The 25,202-nt window shown below is 41.2% G+C and overlaps 1 protein-coding gene across 1 annotated transcript; it reads left to right on the top strand.

The window, feature by feature from the left end:
• Positions 1-24,046: 24,046 nt before the first annotated feature.
• LOC307052187 (olfactory receptor 7D4-like) lies at positions 24,047-24,986 on the top strand (the record flags this gene model as incomplete). Its single annotated transcript, XM_079703043.1, is given in 2 exon segments — positions 24,047-24,364; positions 24,366-24,986. Coding segments are annotated over 2 exon segments (939 nt in total).
• Between the last annotated feature and the right edge of the window lie 216 nt (positions 24,987-25,202).

Genomic DNA, 25,202 nt, shown 5'->3' with positions numbered 1-25,202 from the left:
AAAACTATAATCTGAAAAGATACATGCACCCCTATGTTCATAGTAACACTATTTACAATAGCCAAGACATGGAAACAACCTAAAAGTCCACTGACAGATGAATGGTTAAATAAGATGTGATATACATATATATCTATATAGATAGATAGATAGATATAGATATAAATATCTCTATATATTTATATATATATCTTTTTTACTCAGCCATAAAAAAGAATGAAACAGTGCGATTTGCAACAGCATGGATAGACCTAGAGATTATCATACTAAGTGAAATAAGTCAGAAAGACAGATACCATATGATATCACTTATATGTAGAATCTATAATATGACACAAATTAATTTATTTATATAACAGAAAGAGACTCACAGACATAGAGAACAGACTTGTGGTTACCAAGAGGGAGAGTAGGTAGGGGAGGGATGGAGTGGGAGTTTGGGATTAGCAGATGCAAACTACTATATATAGGATGGATAAACAACAAGGTCCTACTATATAGCACAGGGAACTATATTCAATATCCTGTAATAAACCATAGTGGGGAAAAAAAGGAGCATGGCCCTCTGATGCAGACCTCATTAGGGAAGGTGTATGTATTAGTTATCCATTGCTGCCTAACATGTTAAAACAAATTTTGAGCCTTAAAACAACACACATTTATTATCTCACAGTTTCTTTGGGTCAGGAGTACGGATAGAACTTAGGCAGGTACTCTTCTCAGGATATCTCTCCACACTGTAGTGAAAGCATTTGTTGAGTTGCTTTTTCATCATGCTTAATTAGGAAAACTTAACGAGACCTTAACCAGGGAAGATACTTGTTCTACAGTCACTTGGGTAACCTGAAAAATTCATTTCCTTACAGCTGTAGAACAGCTTGCTGGTGCCAGTTTGAGGCTACCTTTGATTCTAGAGAGGCCACAAAAAGTTTCTACACACAAGGTCACATACTTCATTAAGCCAGCTATCAGAGGGTCTGAACTCAGGGCCTGGAGCCTCTGTAGAATTCTAGACTTACGCCTGGTGGTCAGCCCTCTAATATAATTCCTGTATTGGTGACTGAAATCAGCCTTATTAAATGTAGGTCACCGCTGAGTCCAAGTTTCAGCCATTCAACAAAGTAAGCTGTTAGAACCATCTCCAAGTCCATGAGCTAATATATTAAGTCCAGACTAACAAGCACACCATGTCAGTCAGTTGGCTTGTTTAGATTATATTCCAATCTTCTTGGTCTAACAACCTGAGGATCCATTCCTACACATGTTCCCTGGTCTCTTCTGATACATATTTGCTGAGTGGATTTCTTTTGTATGTAAGCGATTTTCTCCTGGCTTATGGTGCACACCTGTCCATTTGGATTTTGCACTAGTTGTGAGTCTAGAGACAACAGGAGGTAATTGTGGTGGGTCTTGAGAATGAGCATTCCTTCCAAGGCATCTGCTCCAAGTGAGATTATCAAGCAGAGGAAGGCGAGTCTCCTCAGAAACCTAAGGACTAGCTACTTCCTTGATAAGGGAGGCTCAGAGTGTCTTGGGGGGGGGTCAGGATTGTGAGTTTCATCTGGGTCCATGTAGATGTCCCCGTGCCAAGTTTCCTGTCTCATTCTTCTCTGATCAGTACCCTCATTTTCACATGAAAAAGTATGTGAGGCTGACTTTAACCGTGTTGAATAATTGAACTTTACATATGATTTTTAGCAATATCTTCCCTGTCTTACCACATGAAAAGAGTTTTTAACCTGTCATGGAATCTCTCTGGTCTCAGAATTTGACTTGAGCTCCAAGGTAGCAGATCAGACTGTGTCATTTTCTGGGTAGCTATACTCAAAAGAATCCATCACTCATCACATCCATTTTAATCATCATTATTGTTGTACCATTAAGTGTAGCATTTGCCTAGTCTCCCAAGGTGAATACCATAATCACCATAGGGGATAGCTTGACCATTGTAATTCTGTGAATGTCTTTTCCATTGGTAAGGTGCTGAGCTCTATGCCCGAGTCCAAAGGCTTCACCAAACATATCCCAAATCTTTTCTTTACTGCTTTGTCTCCAGGGATCACTGTACTCAATTCTGTATGAGTCTACATGAAATTAAGAAGCAGAAATCACACTTAAGCTGTAGAATTGTGATATAAAGATGTAAAGAGAATTCTAACGCATATCCTAGAGTTCATGGAGAGTACCTAGGGAAGGCCCAAACTTGGAGGGGACTTCTCTCCTGAAGACTGGACTTCAGACCTTGCTGGAGAAGGGGGTGTGGCAGCCTGTTAGATGGTGAAGAAGTTTTTTAGGTTGCCAGGGCTAGAAGTAGTCAGCAGTCACTGGGCAAGGAGGAAGCATCCCTCTGGGCTGCAGAAGAGCCATGACTGTGGGAAGATGTAGAGGGGGAATTGGGGTGCCACTGGCAGTGCAGGACCTAGAGCACTAAGTGTCCATGCAAACATGGACTTGTGGGAAACAAGTTAAAGATGTGCAGATAAGCTGACGCTGGTATGAGTCCTCAGAAGAAGATGGTGTTCCTCCCACCCTTACATTCTTTCTTTCTTTTCTTTCTGTTTTTGTTTTTTTGGCCACACTGTGGCTTGCAGGATCTTAATTCCCAGACCAGGGATTGAACCCCGGCTTCAGCAGTGAAAGCGTGGAGTCTTAACCACTGGACCGCCAGGGAACACCCCACACATACATTCTTAGAGTCATTAAATACATTTCCGAAGACTGAAATATATGTTGTGTTATGTACAGTTATTTAGCTATAATGTAGATGTACTTGAAGAGTGAATGTGAAGGACCTCTGGTGTTTTTCAATCACCAATCACTGAGTGACTTCATCGGGCCTGACTCTGTGCTATTCTTTGTACTGGTAGACAGCTGACATCCAAAACAGACACAGTGTTACCTATGATGTGCAAAAACCAAAAAAAAAAAAACAGACAAAAACTCTCCAAGCAAAAGCTGATCCTAATGTTAGACAACACTGTGAAAAAGCATTGCTGCAAATACTGAGGTCATTGTATAAAAGATTCTGTTTCTCCAAAAATTAAAAAATAAAATGTATATCCCCTCAATAATATTCTTGCAAATATCTCAAACACTGAATGACAGGAGTAGAAGTAGACAAATCTGCAGTTCTAGTGGGAGATTTTAATATATTTCACATATTTTTCATTAAACAGGAAAATCAACTAGTATATACATTTGAAAAATAATGTGGGAACTGCTTAATATGCATATATTGCATTGTGTATCTAGTACCTGAGTGAAATCAGAAAGTTCTTGTCTGGGAGTGAGTGTGAAGGAATGGACTGGAAGGGGCAAGAAAGCTTTTCAGGGAGATAACTGTGTTCAGTATCTTGAATAGAAAGGTGATCACATTTATATGCAGTTGTGTATATGTGTATATGTAGTTGTTAAAACTCATCCACTAAATACTTAATATCTGTGTATTTGATTAGACATTAATTATATCCAATTAAAATATGCCTAAAGTGCAACATTCTATTAGAAACCACCTGACTAAAAGACATTTTGGGCTCATTCAGACCAAGGATCTGTAGTTTGAGACCCCTAGTAGTACGTATATTTATACGAAGAATCTAAACAAATTTTTTTTTTTTTTTTTGCGGTACACGGGCCTCTCACTGTTGTGGCCTCTCCCGTTGTGGAGCACAGGCTCCGGACGCGCAGGCTCCGCGGCCATGGCTCACGGGTCCAGCCGCTCCGCGGCATGTGGGCTCTTCCCGGACCGGGGCACGAACCCGTGTCCCCTGCATCGGCAGGCGGACTCTCAACCACTGCGCCACCAGGGAAGCCCCTAAACGCATATTTTTTTATGACCATTATATTTTGAGTTTTAGTCTTCTCAACTGAAGAATAAGTACTGTGGAGTTAGTGAGGGCGAATTTGTTTCACTGATATTTATATCTGTGGAACTTTCATTGTTTGTCATCATTTGAATACCATTTTGTACATTAGCATTTGGTCTGTTGGTCTTTGTTTGATATATTAAAGGTTATTGATATTTAACAAAAGAAATTAACCCTAAATACAGAATGTTAGAAGAGAAAGGAACATGAAGGACGTCTGTGGAAGAAATGAATGAACATAAAAGTGAATTTGGTAGAAAATTGAACTGATAAATAATATGAAAAGGCAGTTGTTTGAAAAGATTTGTAAAATAGATGTTGAACAGTGTATGATAGGGCAGCAGACTTGTTTGTTTCCAACTGAGAATTATGGGGGCTTCTCAGTTCTTTCATGTATTCTGAGTTCTTTTGTAAAAGCTTTGAAATTCTTTTTTTTTTTTGAGTCAGATGTGGAAGAACCAATGATTATTTTCCTTTTGTTTCATTATTTTGCCTAGGAATCAGCAGAACATATGTGCTTTCTCTCTCTGTGTGTGTATGTGTGTGTGTGTGTGTGTGTGTGTGTGTGTGATTTTCTTACCTGCTCGTTTTCCCATATCACTGATGTTTTTTTATTTATTTATTTATGGCTGCATTGGGTCTTTGTTGCGGTGCACGGGCTTCTCATGTGGCTTCTCTTGTTGCCGAGCATGGGCTGTGGGTGCGCGGGCTTCAGTAGTTGTGGCGCACGGGCTTAGTTGCTCTGCGGCATGGGGAATCTTCTAGGACCAGGGCTCGAACCTGTGTCCCCTGCATTGGCAGGCAGAGTCTTAACCACTGCACCAACAGGGAAGTCCTCACTGATGTCTTGATATATCAGTTATTATTGTCTGTATTCTCCAGTAGGAATGTTGAATCATAATGCCTAGACATTTTCTTTGTATAGTACTATTAATAACTTCCTAATTATTTACTAAAAGAATAAAGGAATAATAAGCCTGTCATAAGATCCCAAAAGGAGGCCCAAAGCTTCATACTTCTCCAGCAGCCTACACTCTTGCTGTCCAATAAATATATAGTGTGTAGGGGGGAGGCGTAAATTAGGTGCTTGGGATTAACATACACACATTACTATATACAAAATAGATAACTAACCAGGACCTACGGTAGAGCACAGGGAACTCTACTCAATATTCTGTAATAACCTATATGGGAAAAGAATCTGAAAAAGAATGTATATATGTATATATATAACTGAATCACTTTGCTCTACACCTGAAACTAACACAACATTGTGAATACTTCAATAAAATTAAAATAGTAATGATTAAAAAACCAAATATAATGTATAGATTATACAGTGAAAATATTTTCAGTACCAACAATAACAAATGAAAAAAGTTAGCTTATTTATAAGAATATATTTTATTTTACCCTATATATCCTAAAATATTACTTAAGCATGTAATCTACTAAAAATGAGATATTTTACATTACTTTCTTCATTTAAAGTGTCCAAAATTCACTGCACTGTAAATTTTTATCAGCTTTACTTGATTAGTGTGTATTTATTTATATATATGTTTTGGCCACGCCACGCGGCATGTGGGATCTTATTTCCCCAACCAGGGATGGAACCCATGACCCCTGCAGTGGAAATGCGGATTCTCAACCACTCAACCGCCAGGGGAGTCCCTTGATTAGTGTTTAGATCATACAAAATTTACAGTTGAAAGAGCAGATTCAAATACTGAAGTTGTTCCAAATATATAAGGGACTTATAAACTCCTAGTGAGACATCTGGTACATGATGGTTGTCAGTAAGTGGCAGTTGATGTTACTGATACTCTTGTTATAGAGCACACTGTTTTAGTAGCTTTCATATATGTCATCTACACAGGAAGAACTAATTTATCATGTTGGATGACTGATAATTAATATTTGTTGATTTATGATTGATATGAAGCAAGGCTCCAGATAATGATATCTCCAGGGGGATGGAGATGGCCCCATCCACTTACATTCTTAAGCTGCCCTGAAATGATCTTGGTTCAGGAAAAGAGTGTTTATGCACATTTCACCTTCAGCCTTGTAGGATGACAGCCTATCATATGTCCCATGATAAGTCCTCGTTAATGCTTTTTTTTTCCAGAGACTCAGCTTTAGGTTCTGCCTTTACAATGCAGATTTCTTTGGTCTGGGCTGGAGTGGTCATGCTGCTTGTTGATCTAGGAGGAACTGAAATGGGCCAGAGAATGCTGTTCTCTAAGACAGCTTCCTGATCTGTACGCATTAGGTAGAGTTGTTGCGTGCGTAATCCTATGCATGTATTTTATTGCCTTGATGAGCGAAGAGTCACATTACTCAGGGCTTATGTTTCCTTACCTGTGAAATGAACCCATTACTCTTTGCCAGGTGTGCAACATGACACACCATTTACCTCTCTGGCTCCAGGTGAGACAGGACTACTCTGTTATTTCATGGCAGTAATGTGTATTTGTGAGTTTTTTTGGTTTTCGGTTTTTTTCTTTTTTTTTTTTGCGGTACGCGGCCTCTCACCGCTGTGGCCTCTCCCGCTGCAGAGCACAGGCTCCGGACACGCAGGCCCAGCAGCCATGGCTCACGGGCCCAGCCGCTCCACGGCACGTGAGATCCTCCCAGACCAGAGCACAAATCCGCGTCCCCTGCATCGGCAGGCGGACTCCCAACCACCACACCACCAGGGAAGCCCCTTGGTTTTCGTTTTTATTTATTATTATTATTTTTTTTATTTTGGCTGTGTTGGGTCTTCGTTGCTGTGCGAGGGCTTTCTTTAGTTGCTGCAGGTGGGGGCTACTCTTCGTTGCAGTGTGCGGGCTTCTTATATGCGGTGGCTTCTCTTGTTGCAGAGCGTGGGCCCTAGGTGTGAGGGCTTCAGTAGTTGCAGCACACAGGCTCAGTAGTTGTGGCACACAGGCCCTAGAGTGTGCAGGCTTCAGTAGTTGCAGCACGTGGGCTTAGTAGTTGTGGCGTGCGGGCTCTAGGGCACGCTGGCTTCAGTAGCTGTGGTGTGTGAGTTCAGGAGTTGTGGCTCACAGGCTTAGTTGCTCCGTGGCATGTGGGATCTTCCCAGACCAGGGATTGAACCCATGTCCCCTGCATTGGCAGGCAGATTCTTAACCACCGCACCTCAGGGGAAGTCCCAGCTTTTGGTTTTTAGTGTGTGTTTATCCCAAAGTTGCAATGTCGATTTTATTTTATTTTTTAAAATTTTTTGTTGATGTATAGTTGATTTACAATAGTGTATTTGTTTCAGGTGTACAACATAATGATTCAATATTTTAATAGATTATACTCCATTTAAAGTTGTTACAAAATATTGGCTGTTTTCCCTGTGCTGTACAGTATATCCTTGTAGCTTATTTATTTTATACATAGTATTTATAGCTTCTACCTCTTAGTCCCCTACCCTGATCTTACTGGCCCCTCTTCCCCTTCCCCACTGATAGCCACTAGTTTGTTCTCTATACCTCTGAGTCTGTTATTATATTCATTTGTTTCCTTCATTTTTTAGATTTCACATGTAAGTGATAACATGTAGTATTTGTCTTTGTCTTTGACGTGTTTCATTAAGCATAATACCCTCCAGGTCTATCCATGCTATTGCACATGGCAAAATTTGATTATTTTTTATGGCTGAATAATATTTCACTTTGTGAATCTTCTTTATCCATTCGTGTGTTGATGGACACTTAGGTTGCTTTTATATCTTGGCTACTGTAAATAATGTTGCTGTGAACATTGGGGTGCATGTATCTTTTCAAATTATTGTTTTCATTTCCTTTGGATATATACCCAAAGGAGTGGAATTGCTGGACCATATTGTAGTTTCTTGAGGAATCTCCATACTGTTTTCCATAGTGGCTGTACCAATTTACATTCCCACCAACAGAATATGAGGGTTTCCTTTTTTTCACATCCTCGCCAAATTTGTTATTTATGGTCTTTTTGATGATAGCCATTCTGACTGGTGTGAGGTGATATCTCATTGTAGTTTTGATTTGCATTCATCTGATGATAAGTGATGTTGAGTATCTTTTCATGTGCCTGTTGGCCATCTGTATGTGTTCTTTGGGAAAATGTCTTTTCAGGTCTTCTGTTCATTTTTTAATAGGATTTTTTAAAATCTTGAGTTATATGAGCTGTTTATATATTAACCTATTATCAGTCATATCATTTGAAAATATTCTCCAGTTCAGTAGATTGTCTTTACATTTTGTCAGTGGTTTATTTTGCTGTACAAAAGCTTTTAAGTTTAATTAAAGCCCATTAGTTTATTTTTGCTGTGGTTTCCTTTGCTTTAGGAGAAAGATCCAAAAACACAGTGCTGTGATTTATGTCAAAGAGTGTTCTGCCTGTTTTCTTCTAGGATTTTATGGTTTCTGTTCTTACATTTAGGTCTTTAATTCATTTTGAGTTTTTTTTATACATGGTGTGAGAAAATGTTCTAATTTCATTCTTTTACATGAGCTGATTTTCTCAGCACCGTTTATTGAAGAGACTGTCTTTTCTCCATTGTGTATTCTTGCCTCCTTTATTGTAGATTAATTAACTATAAATGTGTGGGTTAATTTCTGGGCTCTCTATTCTGTTCCATTGTTCTGTGTGTCTGTTTTTGTGCCAGTACTATACTGTTTTGATTACTGTAGCTTTGGAGTATAGTCTGAAGTCAAGGAATGTGGTACCTCAAGCTTTGTTCTTTTTTCTCAAGATTTTTTTGGGTATTCAGGGTCTTTTCTGGTTCCACATAAACTTTAGGATTATTTGTTCTAGTTGTGTGTTGTGAGTATTTTGCTGGGGATTGCATTAAATCTGTAGTTGCTTTGGGTAGTATGGACATTTTAACAGCATTAATTCTTCCAATCCATGAACATGGAATATATTTCCACTTCTTTGTAATATCATCTTCAATTTCCTTCAGTGTTTTATAGAGTATAGGTCTTTTTTGGTTAAGTTTATTCCTAGTAATTTAATTCTTTTTGATGTTTTTAAATGAGATTGTTCTCTTGCTCTTTCTGATAGTTATTACCATATAGAAAAGCAACAGATTTCTGTGTATTAATTTTGTATGCTGCCACTTCACTGAATTCATTTATTAGTTCTAATAGTTTTTTTAAATTAATTTTTATTAGAGTATGGTTGCTTTACAATGTTGTGTTAGCCTCCACTGCACAAAAAAGTGAATCAACCATACATTCTAATAGTTTTTTGATGGAGACTTTCGGGGTTTTTTATATATATAGTACCATGTCATCTGTAAATAGTGACAGTTTTGCTTCGTCCTTTCCCATCTGGATGCCTTTTATTTCTTTTTCTCATTTGATACTGGTGGCTAGGACTTCCAATACTGTGTTAAATAGAAGTGATAGGAGTAGGCATCCTTGTCTTACTTCTGATTTTAGACAAAAACCTTTCAGCATTCCATCGAGTATGTTAGCTGTGGGCTTGTCATAAATGGCCTTCATTATATTGAAATACGTTCCCTCTATACCAGCTTTGATGAGAGTCTTTATCATGAATAGATGTTGAATTTCATCAGATGTTTTTTCTTCGTTTACTGAAATGATTGTGTGATTTTTTTGTTTTGTTTTTTGTTTTTTTCTGTACGCGGGCCTCTCACTGTTGTGGCCTCTCCCGTTGCGGAGCACAGGCTCCGGACGCGCAGGCTCAGCAGCCATGGCTCACAGGCCCAGCTGCTCCGCGGCATGTGGGATCTTCCCGGACCGGGGCACGAACCTGTGTCCCCTGCATCGGCAGGCGGACTCTCAACCACTGCGCCACCAGGGAAGCCCATTGTGTGATATTTTTATTCCTTTTGTTAATGTGGTGTATCACATTGCTTGATTTTCGGATGTTGAACCATACTTGCATCCCTGGAATAAATCCCACTTGATCATTGTGAATGATCCTTTTTACAGATTGTTGAATTCTGTTTGCTAATATTTTGTTGAGTATTTTTGCATCTATATTCATCAGGGATATTGGCCTGTAGTTTAATTTGTTATACTGCCTTTTTCTAGTTTTGGTATCAGGGTAATGGTGGTCTCATAGAAAGAATTTGGGAGTGTTTCCACCTCTTCAATTTTTTGGAATAGTTTGAGAGTAGGTATTAAGGGACTGCTCTGGTGGTCAGGTGGTTAAGACTCCATGCTTCCAATGCAGGGGGCATGGGTTCAATCCCTGATTGGGGAATTGAGATCCCTCATGCAGCATGGCATAGCCAAAAAAAAAAAAAAAAGGTCTTTAAGTCTTCTTTATACGTTTGGTAGAATTCCCCTGTGAAGACATCTGGCCTGGACTTTTGGTTTTGGGGAGTTTTTGATTCAATTTCAACACTAGTAATCAGTCTGTTTAGATTATTCCTGATGCACTTTTGGAAGGTTGTATGATTCTAGGAACGTATTTTTTCTAGGTTGTCCAGTTTGTTGGCATATAACTGTTTATAATATTCGTCTTTTTTTCGTAGTATTCTCTTATGATTATTTGTATCTCTGTGATATTGTTGTAATTTCTTCTGTTTCATTTTTTTATGAGATTATTTTTTATTTATCTTTTTTCTTTTGCGGTACGTGGGCCTTTCACTGTTGTGGAGCACAGGCTCCGGACATGCAGGCTCAGTGGCCATGGCTCACGGGCCCAGCCGCTCCCTGGCATGTGGGATCTTCCCGGAGCGGGGCATGAACCCGTGTCCCCTGCATCAGCAGGCAGACTCTCAACCACTGTGCCACCAGGGAAGCCCTATTTATCTATTTTTTAATTAATTGATTTTATTTTTGGCTGTGTTGGATCTCTGTTGCTGCACACGGGCTTTCTCTGGTTGCTGCGAGCGGGGGCTACTCCGTTGTGGTGTGTGGGCTTCTCATTGCGGTGGCTTCTCATTGCAGAGCACGGGCTTTAGGCACGTGGGCTTCAGTAGTTGCGGCACGCAGGCTCAGTAGTTGTGGCTCGTGGGCTCTAGAGTGCAGGCTCAGTAGTTGCGGCACAGGGTCTTAGTTGCTTCATGGCATGTGGTATCTTCCCAGACCAGGGCTCGAACCTGTGCAGGCGGATTCTTAACCACTGCACCACCAGAAAAGTCTTTCATTTCTTATTTTGTTTATTTGGGTCCTTTTTTTTTTCTTCATGAGCCAGACTAAAGCCTTATCAACATTATTTATCTTTTCAAAAGACCTGCTCTTGGTTTCACTGATCTTTTCTATTTTTTTTGTGGGAGGTGTCCTCTATTTTATTTATTCCATCTCTGATGTTTATTATTTCCTTCCTTCTGCTAACTTTGGGTTTTGTTTTGTTTGTTCTTTTTCTAGTGCATTTGGATGGTAAATTAGGTTGTTTGAGATTTTTTTTTCTTGAGGTAGGCCTATATCATTATAAAATTCTCTCTTATAACTGCTTTTGCTGCATCCCATAAATTTGGGAAAGTTTTGTTTCTGTTTTCGTTTGTCTTGAGGTATTTTCCGATTTCTTCTTTGATTTCATCATTGACCCATTGGTTTTGTAGTAGTATGTTGTTTGGTCTCTACATGTTTGTTCTTTTCCCGTTTTTCTTTCTGTAATTGATTTTTAGTTTCATACCACTGTGGTCAGAAAAAATGCTGGATATAATTTCTGTGCTCTTAAATTTGTTGAGCTTGCATGTCATCTCTGTTGTTGAATGTTCTGTGTGCACTTGAGAAGAATGTTTATTTTGCAGTTTGGAGGTGGAATGTCCTGTAGGTTGTCTATTAAGTCCAACTGGCCTAATTTGTCTTTTTAAAAAAATATTAATTTAATTTGTTTATTTGGCTGCACCGGGTCTTAGTTGTGGCACGCAGGATCTTTAGGTGCGGCATGCAGGATCTTTTAGCTGCAGCATGCGGAATCTTTTTTTAGTTGGGGCACATGGGATCTTTTTAGTTGCAGCACATGTGAACTCTTAGTTGCAGCATGCGGGATCTAGTGCCCTGACCAGGGATGAAACCTGGGCCCCCTGCATTGGGAGCGTGGAGTCTTAGCCACTGGACCACCAGGGAAGTCCCTGGCCTAATGTGTCTTTTAAGACCACTGTTTTCTTATTGATTTTCTGTCTGGATGATCCGGCCACTGATGTAAGTTGGGTATTAAAATTCCCTATTATTATTGTATTATTGTCAGTCTCTTCCTTTATGTCTGCAAGTATTTGCTTTATTTATTTAGATGCTCCTGTATTAGGCCCATATATGTTAACAAATGTTATAATTGATGCCTTTATCATTACATAATGCCCTTCTTTGTCTTTTATTTAGACTTTTATAGTCTCCTCCGTCTGCTATGAGTATGGCTACTCCAGATTTTTTGTTTGTTTGCATTTGCTTGGAATATCTTTTTCCATCCCTTCACTTTCAGTCTGTGTGTGTCTTTAGCTTTACTTAATTTGTGGTTACCATGGGGTTCATATGTTGACCAGTAACTAGATCTACTTGTTTTAAACTAATAGTCATTTAATTTCAAGCACATTCTAAAAGATCTACATTATTTACTCTTTCTTCCACATATTTTGTTTTTGATGTTGTATTTCATGTTTATCCCTTAACTGATTGTTGTAATTATTAGTTTCTTTTAATCTCTGTACTAGCTTACTTAATGGTTGGTCCATAGCCTTTACTATATATTTACCTTTACTAGTGGGACTTTTCTTTCCTATACATTCTTTCTTCTTCTTGTAGTTTTTTTCTTTTCCACTTAGAAAAGACCCTTTAACATTTCTCTTAGGGTTGTTTTAGTACTGATGAACTATTTTAGTTTTTGCTTGCTTGAGAAGTTCTTTATCTCTCCTTCAGTTTTGAATGATAACCTTGCTGGGTAGAGTATCTTAGCTTGTATGTTTTTCTCTTTCAGCACTTTAAATGTATCATGCCCTTTTGTCCTCATAGTTTCTGCAGAAAAATCAGCTGATAGCCTTAAGGGGGTCCCTTGTATGTGACTCTTTGTTTTTCTCTTGCTGCCTTTAGAATTCTCTCTTTAACTTTTGCATTTTAATTATGATATATTTTGGTGTGGATCTCTTTGGGTCCATCTTGTTTGGGACTCTGTGTGCTTTCTGTACCTGGGTATCTGTTTCCTTCTTCAGGTTCAGGAAATTTTCAGCCATAATTTCATCAAATACATTTTTGACCCCTTTATTTCTCTTCTCCTTCTGGGACCCCTATGAGAATGTTAGAATGCTTCATATTGTCCCACAGGTTCCTTAAACTGTCCTCTTTTCTTGTTTTCTTTTTCATGCTGCAGGGCTTGCAGGATCTTATTAGTTCCTTGACAAGGAATCGAACCCAGGCCCACAGCAGTGAAAGCACTGAGTCCTAACCACAGGACTGCCAGGGAATTCTGAAACTGTCCTCATTTTCGTTAACGTTTAATTGGATTAATTAATTTTTTATTTTTGGCTGCATTGGGTCTTTGTTGAATGGATGGCAGATCTAAAAACACCCCAAAAATGTTTTCCAACAATGTGGAGAATTTTAGTTTTACACAGTGTAGGTACTAGATGATATTATTTTTAATTTTCTTGGGTGTTATAACTGTATTGTGATTTTTAGTAAGACAATGTCTTTTTCGTTAGCAGACACAGATCAAGTAAAGATAAAAAATCATGTCTCTGTTTTCAACTTACTCCAATAGTTCACCATAAATTTATTTATCTGGGGAGAGAACATGCAAAATGTTTAAAATGGGTGAATCTACTGTCATGGGGATTCACTCTACTATTTTTCGTTTGTTTGGTTAGTTTAAGATATTTTGAAAGAAAAATGTGGGAGTTGGGGTGTGAGGGAAACAGTCCAAACATCCTGTTAATGGCAAATTCAGTTAATCTAGTGTTAGTGTAATAAATCATCTATCCTTTCTTCTTGGGGGACTGTTTTGAAGCTTGGTGGGGATGTATAAGCCTCAGAAGACCAGATGATAAAAACCAAGTATTCTTGCCTTTCGTCAGAAGAAAGACTTGTGGTCTACACACGTTTTTACTTACATATAGATATATGTATGCCCAGGACATTCAAGTATCTTCTCTTTCTACCGAAAGTGTCAAAAGTAAATAAAGGGCAAAGCTCAATTCTCAGATGAAACCTTCTTTTGCATATAAAAGGTAATAAAGGACCCCTTGAACCATCTTTCCAGCAGTGCTCACCAGAATACGGGGGAATCGCCAGATCCATGAGGACATGAGGGCACGGAGATGGAGTCAACGTGAATCCAACAGCAGAAATTCTTTTCCTTACAGAAAAAAATGAACAAACTTGACTCTGAAGACTTCTGAACAGAGGTAGAGAATAGGCGGAAAGACCTGGTGGATGCTCTCTGGATGCATCTGCCAACTTGGTTCAGCCAATCACAGGAGTGATCTCTAGGTCACAGCTGGACCTGGAGGACCCGCGGTCCCAGCACACGCGAGCAGAGTGGGCCAGGCCTCCCCCAGGAGGCCGCTGAAGCCTCCTGGGACAAAGTTGTCCTTGGACGCCCTCATCCAGCCCAGGACCCTCTCGTTCACGCAGGCCTCACCGAGCTGGGATGGGACTGACCCCCACGAAAGTGGAATCACCCTGGGAGATGCAGACTAGGTGCCTGAAAGACAGACTGAACCGCTTGCGTCGCTTGCGTCACTTCCGTTCCCTGCCTCGGAGAGGAGGGGCAGGGCTTCAGGCATCAGCCAGGTTAGACCACTTCACACAAGTTGTACGTAGTTCCCTCCGGAGTGGATGCGGATGGGCCTTTGGCTCAGCTAAGTGCGGCAACTGGGGACAGGATCAGGCCAAAGGGACAAGGCAGAGGCTAGAAACAGGCTTGTAGCCGGGGCTACGGCTGAAGACCCTGCCCACACCCAGGGGCGGGGCTGCGGGACCAGGCCCAGGGCGGGGTTTAGAGGCTGGAAGGGCAAGACTGGGGTTGAGGGTTTACCCCATAGGATGTTCATCAAAAACTTTCCCACCACCTATCCAGTTTCCTAGACCCTTTATAGGGATTCTCCAATATTGAAAAGCCTGCTGATCCTTGAAGTGGCGGTCAATTCAGTCAATTCTGTTTTTAGGCCTTTGTTTTCCCTGATTGCTTTTTATTTATATGGACACCATGCTAAAGTCTAATAGTGGATTCCTTTGCAATTTCAATGTACAGATATATTCTGTAAATTTGAAAAATTGTTTTCTCTTCAGATACATACTTCTGAGTTTGTTTTTCATATCTAACAAGACAGGCTAGGACTTCCCCTACTATGTTAAAATAGCACTGATATCGGGCATTTTTTACCTGCTCAGGAATGGTACTAAAGTTTCTCTGATAATTTTGTTTATTGTGTCAGTGAGTGGCCTTTGAGAGTTAATAAAAATTTTAAAAACCCTCATTTACTAACACATTTTATGAGGCGTGTTCCCATACATTATTAAGAGTGTTTACATCTATCAAATGGTTATTCTCCTACATTAATTTTTCATCTTTTGCTGTAAAATTTTTTTAAGTAATTAAAGAATTCTTCAGTTACATAAAAAAATTATTTTTAAAAATAATTTCTGGATTTCTTACCTTGCTTTAAAAAGTCTCCTCAAATTATTGATCATGTACAAATTTCCTAAATTTTTTCTGAAATGTTCTGCTTTAAAAACATTTAAATAGGGGCTTCCTTGGTGGCGCAGTGGTTGAGAGTCTGCCTGCCGATGCAGGGGACACGGGTTTGTGCCCTGGTCCGGGAAGATCCCACATGCTGCGGAGCGGCTGGGCCCGTGAGCCATGGCCGCTGTGCCTGCGCGTCTGGAGCCTGTGCTCCGCAACGGGAGAGGCCACAACAGTGAGAGGCCCACATACCAAAAAAACAAACAAGCAAACGAACAAAAACATTTAAATATATAATTTTCATGGAATGTATTTTCCTCTGTGGACTGGGATAGATCCAATATATTTTCCTCCAGAAATACGAAAAAAAAATTTTAGTACCACTGATCGAAAAACTGTCTTTGCCTGCCTGATCTGAAATCCCTAGCTGATTAAACAACAAATTCTTACATATATACCTGAATCAAGTCCCAGACTATTCTGTGCCAGTAAGATATTTATTAATGCCAATATCACTGTATTTCCTTTTGATGACAATAATTTAAGTTTTAATACTAGCAGTAAAAATATAATGGTAGCTAATGTTTTTGTATGTTATTGCTCTAGGTGTTTCATACATTAAAGTTCTTAAATGTAACTACTCAATGATATGGGTACTATCATAATTTTCTCTTGTTTTGGGGAACAGCTTTATTGAAATATAATTCCTATACCATACAGTTCACCCATGTACAACTGTTTATCAGGTTTTCTTTCCTTTTTTTTTTTTTGTCACACCAAGAGGCATGTGGGATCTTAGTTCCCCGACCAAGGATCGAACCCCTGCCCGCTGCATTGGAAGCAAAGAATGTTAACCACTGGACCACCAGGGAAGTCCGTTTTTATGTCTATTAATCTGTTCCTTATATTTCCTTCATGTTCATGTATTTGGTGTGTTTTAACCCTATGAAAAGGTCAACTTTTCTTGGTTTAAAATAAATTGCAGTCTTTAATAAATCAAAATCATAACACCAGCCTAACTAGTAATCTAAAAAATGGTATTTAATGATGACAGACATGGAAAGTTCCACTCTTCATTATGCATGAACCAAATTCACTCTCACAATAACACCACAGATGAGAAGCCTGAAACCTGTAATCACGGCATAAGTCTATGTTGTCTGCCATTAGGATCTGCTTTTTTGTGTGTGTGTGTTTTTGCTGTGGCATGTGGGATCTTAGTTCCCCAATCAGGGATCAAACCCGTACCACCTGCATAGGAAGCGCAGAGCCTTAACCACTGGACCATCAGGGAAGTCCCAGGATCTGCTTTCTTATGGAGAGTTTTTGCATGTCATGGGCAGCACTATATATATATATATATATATATATATATATATATATATATATATATATATATATATATATATTATATATATATATATATATATATATATTTGGAGTAAAATTGTTTTACAATGTTGTGTTAGTTTCTGCTATACAACAACATGAATCAGCTATATGTACACATATATTCCCTCCCTCTTTAGCCTCCCTCCCCCCCCGCCTCCCACACCTCCAGGTCATCACAGATCACCAAGCTGAGCTCCCTGTGCTATATAGCAGCTTCCCACTAGCTGTTTTACACATTGTAGTGTATATATGTCAATGCTACTTTCAGTTCGTCCCACCCTCTCCTTCCCACTGTGTCCACAAGTCCGTTCTCTACATCCGTGTTTCTATTCCTGCCCTGCAAATAGGTTCATCAGTACCATTTTTCTTTTTTTTTCTTTTTTTAAAAAATTAACTAATTTATTTTTGGCTGCATTGGGTCTTCATCGCTGCGCACCGGCTTTCTCTAGTTGCGGCGAGCAGGGGCTACTCTTCATTGCAATGCGCAGGCTTCTTATTGCGGTGGCTTCTCTTGTTGCAGAGCATGGGCTCTAGGTGTGCGGGCTCAGGAGTCGTGGCTCACAGGCTCTAGAGTGCAGGCTCAGTAGTTGTGGCGCACCGGCCTAGCTGCTCTACGGCATGTGGGATCTTCCTGGACCAGGGCTCGAACCCGTGTCTCCTGCATTATTTATTTATTTGGCTGTGCTGGGTCTTAGTTGTGGGATGTGGGATCTTTAGTTGTGGCATGCGGGATCTAGTTCCCTGACCAAGGATTGAACACAGGACCCCTGCACTGGAGTGTAGCGTCTTAGCCACTGAACCACCAAGGAAGTCCCTAAAACAGACGTTTTAAACCAGCTAACAAATGAAAACTCAGATTTTAAAAGGCCTAGATTTTTAAATTACTACTAAATTCAGACCCTGAACTGAGGGATGTATTGGGTAAAAAAATGAAAAGAAAAAAACCAAACCACTCAGCCGGCATTTCACAGAAGAAAAACTGAATAAACATCTAACACAAAATAGAATTTTAAAATGCACACATGCAGTATCAGTCCTGTAGGTTTCCTGAACAGGGAGGTTAGTAGCCTCACAAGTACAGCTACTTCAGCCATTCAAAAACAGGAATGTCCCAATCCCCAGGGAATCACAGACCACCCATTATGTGTCAAGTGGCCAAGCAGTCAGGAGAGAGAAAAGGCAGGAGGAAGACAGCTGCCTGTGAGAGCGGCAGGTCTGGGTGAAGAGTGAAGACAGGACCAGAGCTGCATTGACTGCAGGGACCCAGAAAGGCCAGGGGACAAAGCCAATGGGAAACTCAAAGGATGGCACCGCCTGGGGCTGAGGGAGACAGCCAGCTCCAAAGTCGTCTGGGATAGAAACGGCCAACAGGAAGCCTTCATGACCCAGGAAAGCTGGGGAACAGTCATAGCCATTTCCATCGTCATTACTGTTATGTCCACAGTGGGCGATCATGCAGTCTCCACAGCTGTGTCCCCTTATGGTGGTGGCCAATCTTTACCTCACATTAGTGCATTAATTTCACTGTTTCTGACAAATGAACCTATTTGCAAAACAGAAATAGAATCACAGGTGTGAAAAACAAACTTATGGTTACCAAGGGAGAAAGGGAGGGAGGGATAAATTGGGAGATTGGGATTGACATATACACACTACTATATACAAAATAGATAACTAATAAGAACCTACTGTATAGCACAGGGAACTCTATTCAATACTCTGTAATGACCTATATGGGAACAGAATCTAAAAAAAGAATGGATATATGCATAACTGATTCACTTCGCTGTACAGCAGAAACTAACACAACATTGTAAATCAACTATACTCCAATAAAAATTAATTTTTAAAAAATTTCACTGTTTCTGATGATACCGAGCACTTCCCCACAGGGGTATCCAAGTCCCTGTCAGACTCTGACAGTGGCTCTGTCACTTCGCAGCAGGGACTTGGTTCTTTTTCCCACTTGGGCCTGTTTAGGCTCTTATAACTGGACTGATTTCTGGGTCTCTGGGTCAGTGTGCTGCTGAGGAGTTGACAATGGGCATTTATGTATTCACAGGTCTCAGAACACTTCGTGCAAGGGAACGTAGATGCCCCTACTCTTCTATTTAGAGGTAATAAAAGGAGCCCTCCCTAAAATCAACAAAGGCTTCCATGTTTTGGTTCTTGTAGAAATTAAACATTCCTTAAGAGATACCTTGTCACTTTTAAGTCAAACCAAAGAAAGAATAATTTCTCCTTGGAGAATGTACGTTCTTCCCCCACTACTGCCTACATACACAGTACACTGGCTGAAATATTTCCATTTTCTTATCTTCGTACCTCAAGGGAGCTGAGTTGTTTAGAAAGGGTAAAGTCACTAGAACAATTTGTTTAATGAGGAGCCCTGAGAATTCAACCCTTAAGATGGTAATAGTGGCCCCATTGCCCCTTCCCTGTAATTCTCTGATCCCAGCAATTCTCTGATCCCAGCCTCAGTGAAAACCCAAATGGGTTTCCCTGGGACAAAATACAGAGAAGAGGAAGCTTCAGTGACGGTGTCACACTAAAGCCTGGTGGAGTAAGAAGGAAAAGAGGAGAGAGGGTGAGTACTGGGCTTTACCTCTAGAATAGTGAGACTGGGACAGTCCCATAGTTATTTAGTCTATGATGGGGAAGTCTGTAGTTTGTGGGTACTTGAGTTTCTACTGAATCCAGTTCTGTTTTTTCTGTCCTTTTTTGGAATCTAGACCCTCTCTCCAATGAGTTATTTTCCAGAGATCCTTCACCTCTTCAATCTTTCCCACAATTGTAGGCTCCTCTTAGATATCGTGTGTCCAATGATTTATTCATTAACTACTCACTGGAGATTTATTCACAGGTATTATCAATTTTGTTCCTCATGTGCTTGGATTTTTCTTTTCGGTTCCCTTTTTCTGCTGGCAGATCTGACTTCCTGAGAGGACCTGATATCTCCCTACTGATGTTGTTTCACCACGGTATCATCTAAGAACAATGTAATTATTACTGATATTCGGTATTCAGGCTAACTTCACTTTGTTTTTACCATTCTCTTTAAATCATTAAGAGAATATCCAGTGATTGAATTTGGAGTAGACTGCCTTGTCCTCTTCATGAATTTAAAGCAATTATTTAGTGTTTTAATGTAGAATAGCCTGTTGGCTGCAGCTTTAAAATACCTGTTTTTTACTGAGTTAAGACATTGTTCTAAGTTTCCTTATTTAGCGAGAGGCTCTGTCCTGGCTGCTAACCACAGTAATGACTGTTACATTTTCTCAAATGTATTTTCTACTCTAATTATGGTTATGGTTCCTCTTCCTTGGCCTATTTTTGAGATGAATTATGACAGCAAACATCCTGTATCTAACCAGATATCCATTCCTAGAGTAGGAATTACTCGTTCATGATATATTATTCTTTTAAAATGTATGTGAATGCACTTTAATTTTACTATTCTATTTTGTGCCTCTATTCAGGCATGATGAACTTGGAAGTTTCTTTCTTTGTGTTACAACGATGCTTTTGGTCTCAGTCTTTATTACATATCTAACATTTGCACGTGTTCAGCACCTGCTATGTTCCAGGCACCATGTAAGTCCCCGGAAAGACGATGAGCAAAAACGGTCACAAGCTCTGTCTCACCTGCAAATAAATATAAATTACCAACATGAGAGGCACATCAAGAACATCAAATCCAGGATCATCCCCTCGGAGAAGCCAAGCAGCACCCTCCAGTACTTCCCCAAGAGCGAGAACCAGCCCCCCAAGGCCCAGCCCCCCAATCTGCATCTCATGAACCTGCAGAACATGATGGCGGAGCAGACCCCCTCCCGGCCCCCCAACCTCCCGTGCCAGCAGGGCGTCCAGCGGGGGCTCAGCATGTCCATGTGCCACCCCGGACAGATGTCCTTGCTGGGCAGGACAGGTATGCCCTCACAGCAGGGCATGGTGCCCCATGGCCTGCACCAGGGGGTCATGGCCCCTCCACAAGGCCTCATGACCCAGCAGAATTTCATGCTGATGAAGCAGCGGGGCGTGGGTGGTGAGGTCTACAGCCAGCCCCCCCACATGCTCCCCCCGCAGGGCTCTCTCATGGGTCCCCCGCCCCAGCAGAACCTCATGGTGTCCCACCCGCTGCGGCAGCGCAGTGTGTCTCTGGACAGCCAGATGGGCTACCTCCCGGCGCCGGGTGGCATGGCCAACCTGCCCTTCTAGCAGTCCCCGTTGGGGGCTGGAGCTGGGGCGATACTGCAAATACGATAACCTTAAGAAAGTTTCTTCCCCTTCGGTGTTGGGATGGCCTGGGTCAAGGGGTGGGGTGGAGGGGGTGGGAGGGGGCTTGTGTGGGGAGTGGCATTTGTGGAAACCAGATGTGCTGGCAGCTTAGGGGGAAGTGGCAGAGTGGGGTGGGGGATTTGGGATGGGGGTTGGTCCCATTTCGGCCGCCAGGACTGCCCCTCCGCGCCCACCCCCCCAGTCCTACGGAGCCTCGATTTTCCCTCTTTCTCTGCGTCCACCCTCTTCAGCTTTGCTTTCAGAGCCCTGTATCCAGTCCTTGGCAGGGAGTGGAAGGAGAGGAGAGCTCTCCCTGCCTCTCCCTCCCCTTCCTGCTGCTGTCTCCTCCGGGAGCTTCACTTTCCTCCTCTTGGTTTCTCTGCCCCCACCCCGCCGTCCTTCCTTCTGTCTTCTCCTGCCTCAGTTCCTCTCCCTGACGATGTGGCTGACCCCCTCTCCCACCCCAACCTGCAGGCGGCTGGCCAGGTGGGCAGGCGCCAGCCGTAGCTATAAATAGAGCGCTGCGCTTTTGTGCCGGTTTGTGTGTGTGCTGTATTTCTGTGTTTTGATAGAAGTCACACAAAAAAAGGATAAAAGAAAAAGAAAAAAAAAAAAAAGAACAGTACAGGATGCTCGACTTGTGAGCATCATACTCTGTCCTTCTGACCCTCACTGTTCTCCATCTCACTGGCCTCTCACATCCCTTGCATTACCAAGCTCACCAACCCCAAGGCAAACGGTGAATTCTGTTCTCTCAGCCCAAAATGCTTGCCCTTTCCTTATTTCCTCTGGTTAACAATTACCCATCCTTCCTCTTGTAGCTCAATATTCTCATTTCAGAGAGGCATTTTCTACACACCTTCCCAGACTAAATTGATGCCCAGTTACTTTTTTCTCTTAATTAAATGCATTCTTGGCAGCTGCTCACCTGAGCCTCCCGCTTCCCCTCCTGCGAGTGTACTATTGCTTAATAAATCCTCACTTTGCTTATATAAAAGAATATTAATTGCATTCTCTAGGCATAATAATACGGAGCTTTTTCCTATCATGGAGAATGTAAACATTTATATTCATCTTAAATTTGTCTTATATCTTTTTAAGGATAATGTGATTTATTTTATAGAAGCTTTGAATATTTTAAATCAAATCTATCAGTTATTTCGTTTACAATTAACTGTGCTGATTTTTAATACAACACATTTCCACTCAACATTATATATGAGCTCACACTCTCACATGGGCATTGCATTTTATTTTATGGTCTTTTGATTTTGTTTACCCCTCTTATGTGTGTAGTTCACATACTTTTCCCTCTTCTTGGAAGAATCCACCTGGCAGACGGTATCTGAGAGAGGGAGCCAAAGGGATCGTCATTAACTAGAAGTACTGCACTGCAGTCCAAAGAGCTAACAGCTGGTGTGTTTATACTGATCAGAATTCCATCTTTGCTGGCTGCCCCTGTTTAACTGTAATAATGATCAATGATAGTCACACAAGACAGATTTATTAAGAAGCTCACATTTATCAAGTGTCTGCTGTACGTCACAAGAACCACACTAGAAAAATTAAATGCATCATCTAATTCACTCATCAGTCTTATAATGCAGGAAATATTTATAACTCCCATTGTAGAGGCAAGGCATCTGCGGCTAAGAGAGATTAAATAACTTTGTCAATGTCACACAAGCCTTGGTGGATCAAAATTCTACTCTAGGAATTCTAACTCAAGATCCCATTTTCTAAGTGACATCTCTGTTATACTGTGGGAGAGTTATGTATCAAAAATAATTGTCATAAAAGTAACATATTAGTAATAATAATAGCTATCTGTTACTGGGATCCTCCTGTGCACAAAGGCTTTTTTTTTGTTTTTTTGTTTTTTTTTGAAGTATGCGGGCCTCTCACTGTTGTGGCCTCTCCCGTTGCGGAGCACAGGCTCCGGACGCGCAGGCTCAGCGGCCATGGCTCACCAGCCCAGCCGCTCCGCGGCATGTGGGATCTTCCCGGACCGGGGCATGAACCCGTGTCCCCTGCATCGGCAGGCAGACTCCCAACCACTGCGCCACCAGGGAAGCCCCACAAAGGCATTTTTAATCTTCACAGAGAAGTTAACAGCAGTAGTAACCGTACTTTAAGAAATAAAAAATAATAAGACACTTGAGAGTTAAAGTATCACAACAATAGGGAGCATCAGGTCATAGAACTGTTTGTCTGAGTTGAGAATCCATGTCTCAGTAACTATTACTGAGTTACTAGAACGAAGTAAGTATGGAGAATAAAAAGAAAAGATATAAAATGTCTTCATTCGTTTTACAAGGGTCATGTCATAGAAGAAACTGAATTATGTCCATAGTTTCATACAGAATTATAACCAGTGAGTAAACAAGAAGTTTCTACTGTATAGCACAGGGAACTAAATTCAATATCCTGAGATCAATCATTATGGAAAAGAATATTTTTAAAAATTTATAGGGAATTCCCTGGTGGTCCAGTGGTTGGGACATCACACTTTCACTGCTGTGGGCCCAGGTCTGAACCCTGATTGAGGAACTAGGATCCCAAAGTCTGCATGGGGCAGCCACACAAAAAAATGTATGTACATACATATATGTATGTATAACTGAATCACTTGGCTGTACAGCAGAAATTAACACAGCATTGTATATCAACTATACTCCAATAACAAAAAAAATTAGAACCAGTGAGTAGGAGACAAAAGTATTTTTTCTGCTAAATTTTAAAACAGCTAAATAAATACATTTTAAATGGAAATGGTTTACCATTTGGCTGAGTGAATCACTGTCATTGCAAGGACTAATAGAGGGTGAAGGATATCAACCTAAAGGTGGAATCATAAGTGATGACTAGCTGAGGTGTCACCTGGCTGTTCCCTGAATATTGCTTTTGCCTCCTTCCCCAGCAGACTCACCAGCGACATGGGAGCAGGAAACCACACAGGAGTGTCACAGTTCCTCCTCCTGGGCCTCTCAGACGATCCTGACCTGCAGCCCCTCCTCTTTGGAGTGTTCCTGTCCATGTACCTGGTCGCTGTGCTGGGGAACCTGCTCATCATCCTGGCCGTCAGCTCAGACCCCCACCTCCACACCCCCATGTACTTCTTCCTCGCCAACCTCTCCTTGGTGGACATCTGTTTTGTCTCCACCACTGTCCCAAGGATGCTGGTGAATATCCAGACACAGAGCAAAGGCATCTCCTACATAGGGTGCCTCACTCAGGTGTATTTTTTTTTTGATTTTTGCTGTAATGGATAGTTTTCTCCTGACTGTGATGGCCTATGACCGGTTTGTGGCCATCTGCCATCCCTTGCACTACACGGTCGTCATGAACCCCCGCTTCTGTGGCCTCCTGGTTCTGATGTGTTGGCTCCTCATTTTCTGGGTTCCCCTGATTCATATTCTACTGTTGAGGCGGCTGAACTTCTGTACTGGCACTGAAATTCCACATTTCTTCTGTGAACTGGCTCAGATTCTCAAGGTGGCCTGCTCTGACACCCTCATCAATAACATCGTCTTGTTTGTGGCCACTGCCCTGCTGGGTGTGTTTCCCCTCACTGGAATCCTCTTCTCTTACTCTCGAATTGTCTCCTCTTTAATGAGAATCTCCTCTGCAGCGGGAAAATATAAGGCATTTTCCACCTGTGGGTCTCACCTCTCTGTGGTTTCCTTGTTCTATGGGACAGGTGTAGGGATCCATCTCACTTCTGCTGTGACCCATTCTCCCCAGAGAAGCTCCATCGCCTCAGTGATGTACACCGTGCTCACCCCCATGCTGAACCCCTTCATCTACAGCCTGAGGAACAAGGATGTGAAGGGGGCCCTGGGAAGGCTCCTCGGTTTAGGTACCACTCGTCTGTGAGGGGCCACTGGCCTCAGAACTAAGTGGACACTGTGGGCTGCAAAAACAAATTTTGTGAATTTATATCTCCTGATTTTCTTTTCCCTTAAAAGACATGCTTCATTTCTTCCATTCTCAAAGCACCCATGACTTTGCTTTTATTTGTGTTTGTATTACTTTCTGCTCAACACCCTCCTCAGTAATTCGTTTTTAACTTTTGCTTCCTATTTGCAGACC

The sequence above is a fragment of the Hyperoodon ampullatus genome (assembly GCF_949752795.1).
Source record: "Hyperoodon ampullatus genome assembly, chromosome: 4".
Taxonomy (NCBI): Eukaryota; Metazoa; Chordata; class Mammalia; order Artiodactyla; family Ziphiidae; genus Hyperoodon; species Hyperoodon ampullatus.
Note: the sequence above shows the minus strand (reverse complement) of the source record. Positions and strands in the feature narration are given on the sequence as shown.